Consider the following 16,069-nt stretch of genomic DNA (forward strand, 5'->3'; position numbering starts at 1 on the left):
TTCTTTTTAAAAACCCACTCTTATTAAGGTTCATGACTCACACACTACCCACTAACAACACTGTCATATTCACTAACAGTCTTCTAGATATTTCCTCATCTGAAGAAAAGAAGTCTGTACCCTGGCTTAGTTTCTCTGTCCACATCCACCAACGCCTAGGTAGTGCCTAAATTATTGTCGCCAATACTCAGATAAACGTGAGTACTGTGTAAGTATGCCTCAAACCATATTTAAGGAATACCTAAACTAAACTAAACTAAACCTTTATTATTTAATTACAGCATTCAAATCTAACTAGGCAGCAAGGCACAGTGGTCTATGACTCTGCTCACGAGGCTCAGGCAGGAGGATCACAAGGTGAAGGACAGCCTGAACTACAGAGTGACTTGGAGGTCAATCTGCCAAACACTTTTTTTTTTTTTTAAAGTGGACATCATATATCCGTACTTGTTGATCTGGCAGCCTTCTCTGGGAAACGTGATAGCGAAACTCAACAGCTATCTAACACTGTCTTCAGCTTTCCTTATCTCAACTCTTAATGACCATTAACAAAGATAGGGCCTCAACATTCAGTTAAAGCCTCCATACTGTCCACACTGCTAAAGTCCTAGCCCGTTCCATCTGCTCACCCAATCCTTCCTCCCCCCCACACCAGGCCATGATTTCCCTACTGTACGCAAGCTCCCGCCATCTCTGTCACCTCACATGTAAGAATGGAGACAAAGTCTAACTAGCCAGGCCTGATCCTGAAATCTTGTCCACCTGCCTCAGCTCCCAAGTGCTAGGATTATAGGCAGGTACCCCAGCTCCTGGCTTCATCTTAATCTTTTTGGGTTTTTTTCACATTGTGTGTGTAAATAAGTGTACATTCATCCTATGCACATATGTGGAATCACCCCATGCACATGTGTGGAAGTCAGAGGAAAACTTGGGGAAACCCACTCTTTCCATCATGTGGATCCAGAAGGTCTACCTCAGGTGATTAAGCTTAGTGGCAAGCATCTTTACCCATTAAACACGTCACTAGCCCTCAGCTTACATCTCTAGTGGCAGCATCTGGTCTAGACAGTACCAAAGGCATGGTAACAACCATCTATACCCTAATCATTTCATTACCTATATATCTCACTAAAATCACACTTTACCATTAAACTTACACTGCTGGCATTTAAATTGGAATATCTTGGGGGTGGGGGTGGCACTGAGTCATACTACAAAATCCCTCTACCACTGAGCTATACACCTAGTTCAAGATAATCTCTAACCATAAAAATTCATGTTTAATATAGAAAAAATGAAATGTGTTTGAAACTGTTTTTTAAAACTTCTAAAGGTAGGAAAAAATGTAATCCTAAAATATAAATTTGTAAAAAATGAATTACAAAACAATGTAGCTCTATTGGGGCCTGGTGGTGCATACCTTTGATTCCAGCACTCAGGGGGCAGAAGCAGGAGAATCTCTTAACTTCTGAGGTCAGTCTAGTCTACACAGAGAGTTCTAGACCAGCAAGGGCTACATAGTAGCACCCTGTCTCTAAGAAAAAAGAAAAATTAAATAGTACTGTCCTGTACTTCCCATATCATTAACTATGAATTACTACTTTGCTTTTAATCTAAGAATTAGACAAGTATCTGTGGAAGTTACAGCAGAAACAGGACTTAAATAACTACAGACTCCAAAGGACAGCTCTATGACTAATTCATTAGTGATGGGGATATTTTTCAATTAGAAGACTAGCTCAAAAAAGGGACAAAAATTAATACATTTGAAGAATTATAAAGCATTTGAACTGTCAGATTACACTTCATTTTCCACATCACAGTCTCAGAATTCACGAGACTCACACTTCACAAAGGTAGTTTACATTGAGGCAGAAATGAGAAAGAAAGAAAGAAAGAGGGAGGGAGGAAGAAAAGAAAAGAAATCCTATCTTCTCTCCCCATTTCCTGTTAATTCATTTACAAGAGTCCAAAAACAAGAAACACAAATGTTCCTCTTTCTCTACCCCCTTATCAATTACAGAAAGAGTAGGATTTGCCTGATACATAAAAGCTATTTTCTAGCCCCAACATAGTAGAGAAATAAAATAGGATAAAAGTAATACTCTAAACATCAAGACAATGAGCTGGGGAGCAGCTCCCTTTGTAGAGCATTGGTCTAGCACGCCCAGAGAAACAGTGTTGCACTGCATAAACCAGGGGTCCACAACTGGGGAGACAGCTCAGCAGGTAAAGCACATCCATGCAAGCCTGGCCCCGAGTTCAGACACAGAAAGGTGGGAAGAAAGCAGTGCACCCACAGAGCTGTCCTCTGCAGTCTGCACGTATGCATGGCACATGCACAGCCACACAAACAAAAAGAAATGTTTTCAAAAATATTTATAATACTGAAATTTACGGATGCTGTGTTTAAATCGTCTATCTACCTCTGACATACAGCCAATCCACACAGAGTGAATCAGTATTCTAACATGAACATAAAGGTAAAATGCAGCACGCATCTGAGAGAGAAGCAGTGTCAAGGTATCCCTCATCTTACATGCTATATACGGAAATGATCATCACCAAACTCGAAAGGGGAGAGACAATACCACACAAATTAGATACATTCTTGTGACTATGTACCAGATACCAGATTCCTACCATGTACCAGATTCACACTTAAGACACTAAATGAGCCCAAGATGTGACTAGACAGGTGTTATTCCCATTTTACAGAAGAAAAACATGGAAAACTGATACAGAAGTAAAGTGGCCAAGGTTACACTGATACACACAGTGAAGGTAAACCGGAGGTGGAAAGAATCATTTCCTTACATCCAAATTACTTTTGAGGACGATCCAAGAAATCCATCAACAATTAAGGAGAAAAGCATTACTTGAAAATGTTAGGGGCTGGGGATTTAGCTCAGGGGTAGAGCGCTTACCTAGGAAGCGCAAGGCCCTGGGTTCGGTCCCCAGCTCCGGGAAAAAAAAAAAAAAAAAAAAAAAAAGAAAATGTTGTAAGACATAATTACTGAAAGGTCATTATCTCGGTATAAAATTATGATTAAAAACTAGTCATTCTTTTTATTCAGAATTGTACTACCATTGACTAAATTAACATCATACCTTTTACACTAGATCTTATTTGGTTGTTGAGCAGAGGGGAGGGTGAAGTAAGGGAACCATTTCCTCTGGGGGAAAAAGTTTTCTGAAATTCAACAGGCTAAGACACCCAAAGCTATAAAATATGAGTAAGGGCAGGCAATAGCTTGCTGACTATAGTAGCAAACCTCAGCCAAACTAGTTCTGGACTATGGTGTGTGATCTATAGAAAAGATGCAGTTCAACTTCAGTTAGCATCTGAAGTCATTACTACTGCAAGGTAATCAGTACAATGTATGGGGGCTGGGGGAATGTAAGGCTTTAAGTCTTCATTAAACTAGGTGAAATTGCAAATTAGTTTGTGCTATCTGTCTCAGTTCTTTTGATGATATAACCAATGGCTCAAAAGCCACTTTTACTTAAACTCAAAAATATAACCACGCATATCTTAGGTATATAACTTTTTTTTCTTTTTTTTTTTCTTTTTTTCGGAGCTGGGGACCAAACCCAGGGCCTTGCGCTTGCTAGGCAAGCACTCTACCACTGAGCTAAATCCCCAACCCCATAACTTTTTTTTCTTGAGACAGCATTCCTCTATATGACCCTGGCTATCCTGGAATTCACCATACAGACCAGGCTGGTCTTGAACTCACAGAGATCAATCTGTCTCTGTCTATGGAATGCTGGGATTAGAAGCACGGGCCATCACACCCAGCTTACATAGAACATTTTAAGTGGTCAAATATATTCAGTGTACTGCATACACTCTAAGACACTTCAGTAGGGTGCAATACAAGCCAGTTCTTCAGCACATCTCTGACTGCTGTTTACTACAGACTACACCGTAACAATACAGGATTTACAGGTCGCTGACACCACTCATCAATTCACATTCACTACAACTTTCCTATTCTCAAGGTCAAGCTTTGTCTGATCTTTCCCTTCCCTAAGAAAATGGGGGTGTTCTACAAGAAGTCAGATGCTTTTATAAACAAGTCAATCCCCGCAAATAGCTTAAGATGCTCATATTCTACTTCAGTATTGATCCTAAGCCTTTTAACAGTTTAAACTGACCACAATCCTCCCCTTCCACTCTTTTATAGAACATTCTCCTCCTTAAACTTCCGTTTAAAAAAAAAAAGAGCCTTCCTATACCTCTCATTCCTTGTCTTACACATAAACAAACACAAAACGTCCAATGAAAACTAAGCATGACATATACATGAAAAACCTGCTAATTAAAACATCATGTCCTTAGGAAGCATGTTGTTAGAATTCAGTAACATGGCCCATACAGAACGTCAGAACACCAAATCTGAAGACTACACTAAAAATGCCCCATTGCAGTCTGGGTAATTAAAAGAATAAGATGTAAAAATAAGGTATTATAATGGCTTACTACAAATCACATCAATAAGCTTTCTCTTTAAGGGCAGAATTCTTCATGTTAAGCACATTTTTTTCAAAAGCAGACTGAAAAAAATAATCCTGGGCTGTCAAGTTAGCTCAGTGGCTTACTGCCAAGACTATAGACCTGAGACCCACGCCTGGAATTCACATGACAGAAGAACAGAATCAACTTTTGCATGTTGTCCTGACCTCTGTATGTTGTAGCACACAACACACGTAATAATAATAATAATAATAATAATAATAATAACTATTAAGTCATTATTATTATTATTATTATTATTATTATTATTATTATTCAGAAGCCAAGTAAAAGCTGTGTAAAACAAAACTGTTATATTTAAAATAAAGTACAACTGGTCCAACACTGGTCTAACTCATACAACCTTGCTTTACTGTATTTCTCAAACTTGGAAGACCATATTATATGTATGCCACAAACTCGATGATAAAACAGGAAAAATGGATCAATTATTAGAATCCAAAAATTACAAATGGATGCTACCAGTACCCTAAATATTTGTCAATAAATGCTAAAAAAAACAAGGTGTAATATTCTAACCAACAAGCATACCAGGGAATATCTAGAGACTAGTCACTCTACTTAGTGAAAATGCAATAAACAATAAGATGTAAGGAAAATGTATAATAATCTTATGTTTGGTTACCATTATAGACTTTCAAAGTGCTCACATTCTCTACTCAGATGACTATGTTAATAAGAGACAAATTCAAGCCAGCGTGGAGGCAAAGGCAGGTGAATCTGTGCGTTCAAGGCCAGCCTGGTCTACCTGGTATGTTCCAGGTCCAATACAGCCAGGGCCACAAAGAGAGACCCCCCCGCCCCCGTTTCAAAAAAAAAAACAATGACAGCTGGGTGGTGGTGGTGGCATACACCTTTAACCCCATCACTTAGGAGGCAGAGGCAAGCCAGCCTGGTCTACAGAGCAAGTTCCAGGATAGCCAGAGCTACACAAAGAAACCCTGTTAGCATATTAAGATCATGCAATGTTTAAACTTTAAAGAACCTTAAAGGTTTTCTGCTAGGTTCCTTTTCAACAGATGAGGACAACTAGGATCTTTGTGAGAACCAACAGCTGGCATATGAACAGAAACATTGAATGACAGCAAAACTCAGGCTCCCGTTTTAAGAGTCCCCAGTTCAGTGACAGGCAAACCTGTTAGAAAAAGAAAGGGCGGGCTGGAGAGATGGCTCAGAGGTTAAGAGCACCGACTGCTCTTCCAGAGGTCCTGAGTTCAATTCCCAGCAACCACATGGTGGCTCACAACCATCTATGAATAAAATAAATAAATCTTTTTAAAAAAAAAAAAAAAGAAAGAAAGAAAGAAAAAGAAAGAGCACATCTGACCAGGTGCAGTCCACAGCTGTTATTCTAGCATTCTGGAAGCTCGGGAGGCAGAAGCCAGCTTCTGCTATGTAGTGAGTTCAAGGTCAGCCCAAGCTATGGAGTAAGACCATCTCAAAGAAGGAAGGGGAAAGGGAAGAAAGAGGAAGGGAAGCACCTCTGTTCAAGATGATCACTACACACACACAGAAGGATCTGAATTTGTACATGAGAAAGAGCTGTGTCTTGGGAACTTGGGGGAGAGGTGCATCACAGTGGTTATCTCAACTGTGAAAAGACCACTGTGTTTCCAGAAGAAATCCTTTTCAGGAAAGCATCGGTCTAGGAGGGGTGAAGCAGAGCCAGTTTTTACAGCTATAAAGGAGATGGGTGAGCAAACAGTAGAGACAGGCAGTGTCTGGCAAGGAAGGGAAGAGAAGTACAGTTCACAGAGAGAAAGCCAACCAAGGACACATTTCCTTTCCAAAGGAAACGTAAGTTTAAAAGTGAAAAAAAAATCCTAAATAAAGAAGGAGACTGGGATGCCAACTGAGAAAGTGCTAAAAGAAATCACTTTAAAAGAGGAATCCAAAAGAATAAACACTATTCCCTCAACATACAGGTTAGATTTTTTTTTTCAATGTTCTTAAAGTCTTATAAAAATTGCAGACCAGAAGCTAGGGAGGATAGATCCTTTTTTTAACCCAAAATAGGTTTGAATTCTTACCAATCTTTGTAGCCAATTAGCATGGTTATGTGCTCATCATTTTGTACTGTGAGCTCTCTACCATGTAGTATTCAAAGAACACTCTGATTAGTACTCAATGTATAGGGATAACAACACGCTATTATAAATTTAAAAATTAGATTTTATACATCCAGGCATGGTGACATATGCCTTTAATCCCAGTCCTGGGGAGAGGGGAAGGCCAGAAGCAGATGGATCTCTGTGAGTTCAAGACCAGACTTATCTACATACTGAGTTCCAGAAGAGCCAGAGCTACATATGAGATCTTATCAGGAAAAATAATTGGATTTTATTATGTAAAAAATTGTCTGTCTTTTTTACTTTTATAATTGGTTCACTTGCCTAAATATGGAAAATAATTTATTATATTTATTTATATTACTTTGGGGGCACTTGAGCACCTCAGTGAAACTTGTGGAAGTCACAGAACAATGTAAAGGGAATCAAGTCTCTCCTTCCACTAAGCAGGTGCTGGGGATCAAAACTCAGGTCATCAGGCTTGGGGCAAGCGCTTTCACCCACTGAGCCAGCTCCCTGACTGAAAATAACGCTTTAGAACTGGAGAGACAGCTAAGGGGTTAAGAGTACATGCTCAGGGTTGGGGATTTAGCTCAGTGGTAGAGCGCTTGCCTAGTACGTGCAAGGCCCTGGGTTCGGTCCCCAGCTCCGAAAAAAAAGAGAAAACAAAACAAAAAAAAAAAAAAAAGAGTACATGCTCTTCCCAAGGACCTGAGTTCAATTCCAAGCACCCATGTTAGGTGGCTCATACATTCACACACATAAACAGAACTAAAAAAAAAAAAAAAAAAAAAAAAATTTTTTTTCAAGACAGGGTTTCTCTGTATAACTGCCGTGGCTGTCCTGGACCTCACTTTGTAGACCAGGCTGGCCTCCAACTCACAAAGATTGTCTACCTCTGCCTCTGAGTGCTGAAACTAAAGGCATGCACCAGATCATTCAGGACCACATAGTGAAACCTTGCCTCAGAAGCAAAACAGAACAGCAAACCCTTCCAACTGCACTGAATGGATTATTAAAGCAAGGTCTGAGACGCTTGGACAAGGCATCCCTAACTGTCTGACATTCAGCACATGTCACACAAGGCTCTCTCAGTCTGGTAGGCCATTTAGCCTCTCTCAGATTTTTCACTAAAACAAAAAACAAAAGAGGGGGGGACCCTTCAACAGTTAGATTGAGTGGAAGTGGGGCTGGAGAAATGGCTCAGTGGTTAAGAGTGCTTGTGGCTCTTTCAGAGCCCCAGAGTTTGGTTTCCAGTACCAAAGTTGGAAATTCATGCCCACCTAGAACCTCAGATCCAACAGATCCAACACCCTCTTCTGACCGCTGAGGATACTACACACACAAAAATAAGAAAAACATTTTAGACAAACCCTAATTTGAACTGGACATGTATTTCTTCTATAATAAATTAGCAAAAATTTCTGAAGATAAGCCTTGAAAACCCTGTTTTGCATCTCAAAAATTAATGTCTTGACTGCTCTGGAACTCCAAATACAAATCTGGCTGGCCTCACAGTCAAAGAGCCCCTGTGGGACTGAAGGCAAGGATGAAAAAAAGCCTACATATACTGACATTTGTATATGAGAATCATAGTTATTTCAACTTTTTTAAAATTTTCAGTTTTCTTCTTCTCTATAGTTGTTCCACTGGCCTCATGGAGTGACCAGCTGCTTCTTACTACATTTCTTAAGCTTGAAAGAAAGCATTGTGCTGAATAATTTATTTTATGTATCTTCCTCTTAATTACAATATAAGAGATGGCAAAATTGGCATTTTAAAAAACTAATGTCCTTATGGTAATGAGTCTGATCCTACAACATATATAAACAATATATGGTATTAAAAACCATTAATCATTCTACTTTTAAAATTCAGAGCACTTTCTTTTTCTTATATGATAAATATGTCTAGAGACCAAAGATAAAAACTGAAGGAAAAAGCCAGACATAGTAGTAGCAAATGCATGTAATCTCAGCACTTAGGGAGGCAGTGACAGGAGAATCAGCAGTTCAAGGTCATCCTGAGCTATACAGCAAATTCCACAACAGCCTAAGGAAGGAAGGAAAGAAGGAAGGAAGGAAAGAAGGAAGGAAGGAAGGAAGGAAGGAAGGAAGGAAGGAAGGAAGGAAGGAAGAAAATTTTAATTTAACTTTTAAAACTTAGCAAAAGTTGGGGCTGAAAGAGGGCTTAGCAGTTAAAAGCACTGACTGGCTCTTCTTCCAAGTTTTGTTCCTGCACCCATGTCAGGCAACAAGCAACTGCCTTTAACTCCAGATCCAAGTGATCTGGCACTTTTCAGACTGCCACAGTGTGTGACTGAGTGAGGGAATATGGGGGGGGAATTAATGTATATATATGAGTTCGTGTGAGTATGTGTGTGTATGTTAGTGTGTGCATGTGTATGTGAGTATGTGCACTTGTGAGTATAGATGTTAGTGTTAAGTGTGTGTGTGTGAGATGTGTGTGAGAGAATATATGTATGCATGTGTATACATAAATAAAAATATCATCTTTTTTAAAAATCAGGGAAAATTGTAAGGTGAATCACTCACAGCCCTCCATTAGGATTATGCTTTTGTGTGAGTTCAGTTTTGGTTTGTCTACAGCACAAGCTGTAGTTCTCAAGCTTCCTGATGCTCAACCCTTTAACAGAGTTGTTCATGTTGTGGTGACCCCCAACCCTAAAATTATTTCATTGCTACTTCATAATTTTGCTACTGCTATGAATCATAATGGAAATCTCTGTGTTTTACAATGGTCTTAGGTGGCGCCTGTGAAAGGGTCTGTCCATGTGAAAGGGTCCGTACATCGGAAAGGATCATGACCCTCAAGGCTGAGAGCCACTGGTCTACGCATTTTAAATTTCTGTTTTTAAATTTATTTACTTAATTTTATGTGTATTAGCTTGCATTTATGTGCACCACACACTTGCCTGATGCCAAGATTCAGAAAAGGGCATCAGATCCCTTTGGAACTGGAGTTACAGATGATTGTGAACTACACTGTGAACACTGTATAGTGTTGATTTGCTGGGAATCAAACCCAGGTCCTCTGCACCAGCAACAAGTGCTTTTAACTGCTAAACCCCTCTTCAGCGCCTTCAAACCCTTTTTTTTAAGTTCTGCATAGCAAGTCTTTTCTATCAAGTTTAGAATCTAACACTCTACTTAATGTTCTATTAAATCTAATGCTCTATAATTTGACCTATTTATAGTGTAATATTTACTTCATCAGATGGATTACTAGAACAGTTTGTTTAGATGCCTTTTGGTCTAAAGGCATCCTGGAAACGGGATGAATGAATGAACCAAGTCCTTGAAGTCTCTGTCAGCTATGAAATTTTTTCTATATAGGGTTTTTTAGGGGACTGGGGGGGGGGGTGAGACAGAATCTCCCTGAGTAACCTTGGCATCCTGACACTTACTATATAGACCAGGCTGGCCTCAAATTCACAAAGATCTACCTGCCTCTGACTCCCGTGTGCTGGGACTAAAGTCATACACCACCATATTCACATTCAGCTCTGTGTAGGTTCCCCAATGTCCTGTAGACTTCCTCTGTCTGTTCCCCAATCTGTCAGATAGGTCAAAAGATTGAGTTCTATTTAAAAAAAAAAAAAAAAAAAAAAAAAAGTCTGCTGGTCAAATTAAAGAAGAAACCCTTCCCCTACCTGTCAGCTCCGATAATCAGTTTTGTGATTAAACCCAATAAACAAAACAGACTGGTTCAATTCTAAACAATTCTCTCATTAAAGGACGCCCCTGGCAGAACTGCAACAAAAAACAACCACCCTTTAAACCAACCCCAACTATCTACTACAGCAGAAAATTAATCATGGACAAAAGACTATGTATGTTATGTGCAGACTGCCTATTCATCAGCCTTAGAATTTTATGTGTGGAAAACTCGGCAAAAAACCCTAACCTTCCTAAACTACAAAATCTTTCCCTTAATCCCAAGTAGTCTCAATGAAAGTTCTTGTGAAGAGTCAAAAACAAGTTAAAACAACAACAAATCATGGGCACAATTACTGGCCCTAGGACCACATCCTAGCTGTCTGTCTCTGCTGTCAGTCTGTAGCTCAAATGCGGTTTCCCTTCCTTTCACCCTTCTCTCCTTACTCCTGGAGTCTCACTTAGAAAGCGAATATTCATCCTCTGCTGGCAAGCAGGGACTGGAGAAGGGGGTGTGATCATCAAAGAAGTGGGTGGGGGTGTCACTTCAGAACCACCGTTTCCCCTGCAAACAGCAAATGCAAAAGGCAACCTTGTGTCAACAGGCTATCTGGGATGCTGGTGTGAACATCAATTGTGAGTCTCCAGGCAAGCTGACGCCCTAGGCAGAAAAGTAAGAAGACCTGTGCTTTCCCTACTCCTGCCCCTAAGGGGCAGCTATAGAAAATGGGGGTGGGGCAGGATATTATCTTGCTCCTACTGGGGATGCGTACACAAACAGACCGAGGGTTCCTTCGGTTATCCCCAGTTATGAGGGTGGTGGGAGTTAAGGGAAGAGGGAACCCCTAACTAGTATTACCGACCTCCTTTTAAAAGGGGAGAATAAGGGAGAACGATTAAATCCAGATGGAGTGCCCCTGAAAGCGCCCCCAGGTCACTCATCCTCGCACCAAGAGCAAGCCGAAGGGCTGGGATAAAGGGGATGGAGGGCTGGTCACGGGCAAGGCCCCACCCCCCGGTTTAGGAGGGAAGGAGAGCCCCGGCTCACAGCCGAATCCCCGGGCCGCCCCCTCGCGTCCCCCCTTCCTTGGCCCTTCCCCAGCCTGCGGAGCCCCCGGCAGCCCGCGAGGCAGCCGCTCCTTCCTCCCCTCACCCACCGCGTCCCCACCCCCACCCGCTCCCACCTCCTGCCCGCCGCGGCCCGTTACCTGCTCGTCGAAGCGGCTGACCACGGCCTGGACCCATTCCACCGGCCTGTGTGCGGCCATGTCCTCCCTGCGACCCGGGGTCGGCGGAGGGCCGGGTGGGCCGGCGTCCGGGGCCCGCCGGAGGGCGGGCGGCCGGCGCGGAGGTGAGGGCAGCGGCGAGCCAAGCGGCTGAGGAGTGCGGGCAGCTAGCGTTCCCACGGGGGTGGGGACGGGGGCCCGCGCGGCCCTTCGGGAGGGGGACAGGGGAAGGGGGCGTTGGCGAGGAGGCTGGGGGAGGGGTGGGGAGGGGAGCCCGGGGAGGGGAGGGCGCCTGTGGGTGGCTCTCCCCACTAGCGCCGTCTCCCCTCAGCCATCACAGTCCGAGACGCCGCCATGACACCCCACCGGAAGTGGGATCCTTTCCACGGCTCGGGGAGAGGGAGAGCAAGCGAGCTCGAGATTGAGAGCGCGGCTGGGAAAGGGGAGGGGGAAGCGAGAGGGAAGGGGCCTGCTGCGCATGCGCCCGCGCTGGCCGGTTTCATTAATGAAAAAGCGAGTCCTCCTGGAGGTGACGTCACCTAACTCCTCCGGGCCCGGAGGCGCGCGTCCCTCACTGCCGCGGGTCTCCCCACCTAAACTGGCTCCGGGCTCTGGCCAGATAATCTGAGCCGACTCCGGTGCGTCAGTTGTCATCGCCACCGCCGCCTCAAACAGCCCTTCCCCCGCTGGCCTCCGGGCTTGGATTGCTCCCGGGGTTAGAAGTTAGGGTGTCCTGAGGCTAGGCTTTCTCTCCCGACCGCTGATCTCTGCTGCTGATCCCTCCGGGAGGCTGTATTCAGTCCCTCTCCGCTTTCTTCACTTAAAAATATAAGGCACCGCCACGCAGTCAATGGGACTTCTGAAGGCGGCTGAAAACCGGTAAAAGGAAGGCCAAGAGAGATTCCGTGATTTTTTTTTTTTAAGGTCAGTTAAATTCCCAAAGCAAGACCCAACCCAAAATCCCTCTACTAAACTGACAGACACCAAGTTAATAAAACTTTTGCACGATTGATAATTCAGATTGAAGACTAATTCTCCACACTGTAAAGACCCTTAAAGGGCCTAACATTTATTTATGCATTTCAGCCTTTCAAGCAAACCTTTCCAGTAGGGCTTAGAGATGATAATACGAAAATGGTTTGGCTTTAAGAACAATCAAGAAAAAAGAAAAAAAAAAAAAAAAGAACAATCAAGAAGGGTGGCTCTCCAGAAACAAGTGCCTTCCCATTGCCCAGTACCAGAGTTGGAAGGACTTACAAAAGAGGATAATAAGTCCAAAAGGTGGTTTGCTGGAGTCTAGCCTGTTCTACTTGGGGACTTCCAGGCCAACCAGTGGTACTTGGTGAAACTCAGTAGATGGGGAGGAAAAGGTGCTCTGTCCGACACAGGACTTTGAGATGAGTTTTCTTCAGTGCACTTTTCCTAAGTTAATGTTAAAGTGTGTTGCAGCCAGGGTGTGGAGATGCTCGCTTTTGTTAGAGGCAACCAAAACTTCACGCGTCAACCGCTGCTCCATAGTGTGGCCTTGTCTCAAAAACAAACAAAAGTGTGTATACACTCAAGATGACACCCTGGAGTCATCAACCATTAGCCACACAGAAAGATACCAACCCGGTGATAAGATGAAACAAAACCACAATTTTCGTTTCGCCACAAAAAATCCACAGAGCTATTAGCCCATGTACAAAGTGATATGTCTGTGGGAGACGTTTTGAGTCTGGTAGGTTAGGGATCTTCCAAACTGCATATCAAGTTAATATTTCGTTCCACTAAGACGAAAGCTGCAGCATGATGTCAGAGATGATGATGTCAGAGATGATGACAGTGCTGAAGAGAAATGAATGAATATTAAAGAGCCTTCTGTGCTTTCTTCAGCCAGGACCCTGGAAAAAGCCCTTCCTCATAGCACATAGCACCAAATAGCATCCCAACACATCTACTTCACTGCTAAACATCTAGAAGCACTACCCCCCTTTCCCTTTCTCACACTGACTCTGGAAACCCCTGGTTAGCTCCTCTTTGCCCTGGCATTTTATCTTCATCTTTGAAACTTAGACGTAGCCGAGCCCTGGGTCCCCTTCCCTCCATCTGTATTCCATTCTAATGTCCTCTGTCTCGTTCCTCTCCTTGTCTGATTGTCTCTGTTGCTCTCTAACCTTAAGTGCTGGCTTCTTGCTCTTCTTTCTTTGCTCAGGCTCCAGTCACTGGATCATTAATTCATCTTACTGTGCTTGTGTACAAAGTCCTGTTTCCTCCCTTGCACACCAAGCCTCTCGTTGTAGATGGAGGTTCCAGCCTCCTCTCTAATGAACTCAGTCAGTTCATTAACTTAACAGTTTAAGCCAATATTAAGTATCTATCAGCCCATTCCACACCATAAACTTGGTTAAGCCATGCATAACAAAGGGGTGTGGTAGGGAGTCTAAGTCAGAGAAGGTGAGGCCTGGTTAACTAAGGAGCATCCCTACCCACACCCACCCATGTTTAAAGGGCAGATACCACCCAGCTCCAGACAATTACTGCCATGCAGGGATGTTGGCCTCATGTTGCTAGAACTTCCAGTTAAGGGAAGCTAGGAATCCAAACTTATGTATAGACGTTTCTAATTTTTACACTGTAACAGCCAAATCACATTTCTCAATGTTGTACAGCCAAACAAAGTAAGTTAGCTGTCTGAATTTAGCTCATGAAAACCGAGTGGACTGGTGTAGTCTAGTTGGCAGAAGGCATACACTTTTGAGTAGAGTAAAATTTGATTTATATCCTAACTTCCCCTCTTCTGCACTGTCAATGGTGAGTATTAGAGATCATGTAAGTGTTCAATACAGTTTAAATGTATGTCTCTCTCATCCCCCTCTTTATTAGATAAAAATAGTCGGTTATTTTTCTAATCCTTTTCTTTTCTTTTTTTCGGAGCTGGGGACCAAACCCAGGGCCTTGTGCTTGCTAGGCAAGCGCTCTACCACTGAGCTAAATCCCCAACCCCTCAAATCTTTTTTTTAATGTATAAGTTTTGCTTGCCTGTGTGTGCAGTGCCTGAGAGGGCCAGAAGAGGGCATCAGATTCCCTGGTACAGGAGTCACAGTCAGTTATAGGACACCCTATGGGTACTGGGAATCAAACCCAGGTCCTCAAGGAGCAGCCATTGCTCTTAACCACTGATCCATCTCTCCAGCCCCTCAAGGATCTTGTTCATGAACAAGTCTCAAGGTATTAATTCTACCCTCTCCCTATTTCTACTGGCACAGCACCTCCCCCTCAACCTAGCCCTGTGTGCCAGGAGCACAGATTCTTCTGATCTAAGACACTTGTTTCCTAGCTCCTGGGATGGTTAGTAGCCAGTAGCCAGGAATTTCCCTCTGCTGAGGAGAGCTTCTGCATGCCACATTATAGCATGTCCAGGAGAGCCTTTTCAGGCTAAATGTGAGTTCAGGGCAGGACCACTCTGAAGACTCTCTTGGCTCCAGAGCACCCTTGGTCTGATCAGCTCCCAAGAAACTGGCTGGCTGAAGCTTTTGCTATGATTACATTTTATTCAGCTTCCATTTCTCTTTGATACTACTCCCTCTGTACCGCACGATGCTGATCCCAAGGACACCAAGCGCCATTAAAGGAATTTGAATTACCCTATGAGGCCCCAGTGAGGACCCCACAACCTTGTGGGCCCTGACATGCACAGACACGCATGCATACACATAAATTAAAACTTTTTTAAAAAAAGAAGATACCAATGGAAGAATGTACCAGTAGGTGCAATCTAGCAGGCTTTTTTAAATGTACAGGAAATGGTAACTTAAGAACAGCAATAAAACATAGACCTGTTAACTTTACCCTTGGAAGATGAAGGTAGGACAGTGGCGAGTTCAAGACCAACCTGAGCTAGTAAGACCATGTCTCAGGACAGCAACATGTGCAGATGAAATTATGTAACTGTGGATGCAGTAAATCTATGCCATGGAGAAAGTCAATGAAAGTCTTAGAGTGATTAACTACCAAAGGCTAAGGATGAAAGTTAAAGCCAAGTACAAGACCAGGGCTTAATTATAAGAGCAGTTGAACTCCAGAACAATTCTCAGGACTGGCAAGTCTGCTGGGCCAAGCTCTGGCCTAGCAGTTGGGGAAGTGGGACTTGGGGGACATGTATGGCAGGTCATATTTTTTTCATGCATTTATAATGCTTAAAAACCCATATTACCGGGGTTGGGGATTTAGCTCAGTGGTAGAGTGCTTGCCTAGCAAGCCCAAGTGTCTCTGTCCTCTGCATTAAAGGCTATTTATTGACTCATCATCTCTCACCCATAAGTATATCTACCTTGCAAGACAAAACAAGCCCTTCTCAGAACCTACCAACACCTTTTCACCTGCCTACCAGACTAATAACTAAGGTCAAGCCACAAAATAACCCCACCACAGAAATGTTAGAACCACTAATGGAGGAGAAGCAATGTGTATGCTAAACAAGATAAAGCCAGCCATTTGTGTGTGTGTGTGTGTGTGTGTGTGTGTGTGTGTGTGTGTGTGTGTGTGCACAGAAGCTAGGAAAGCATGGGATCAGGT

The 16,069-nt window shown here is 43.0% G+C and overlaps 1 protein-coding gene across 2 annotated transcripts in view; it reads right to left on the reverse strand.

Annotated features, from left to right (window-relative positions):
* The window catches only part of Nf1 (neurofibromin 1), a 230,850-nt gene extending 218,915 nt beyond the window's left edge, over window positions 1–11,935 (reverse strand). The window contains exon 1 of one of the 2 annotated variants that reach the window (XM_032911686.1): window positions 11,495–11,935. In XM_032911686.1, coding sequence (XP_032767577.1) covers window positions 11,495–11,554 — 60 coding nt within the window. In that variant the 5' untranslated portion in view covers window positions 11,555–11,935. The remainder of the gene's footprint in view (window positions 1–11,494) is intronic. The other variant, XM_032911687.1, reaches the window with a different exon arrangement.
* Between the last annotated feature and the right edge of the window lie 4,134 nt (window positions 11,936–16,069).

The sequence above is a fragment of the Rattus rattus genome, chromosome 9 (assembly GCF_011064425.1).
Source record: "Rattus rattus isolate New Zealand chromosome 9, Rrattus_CSIRO_v1, whole genome shotgun sequence".
Lineage (NCBI taxonomy): Eukaryota > Metazoa > Chordata > Mammalia > Rodentia > Muridae > Rattus > Rattus rattus.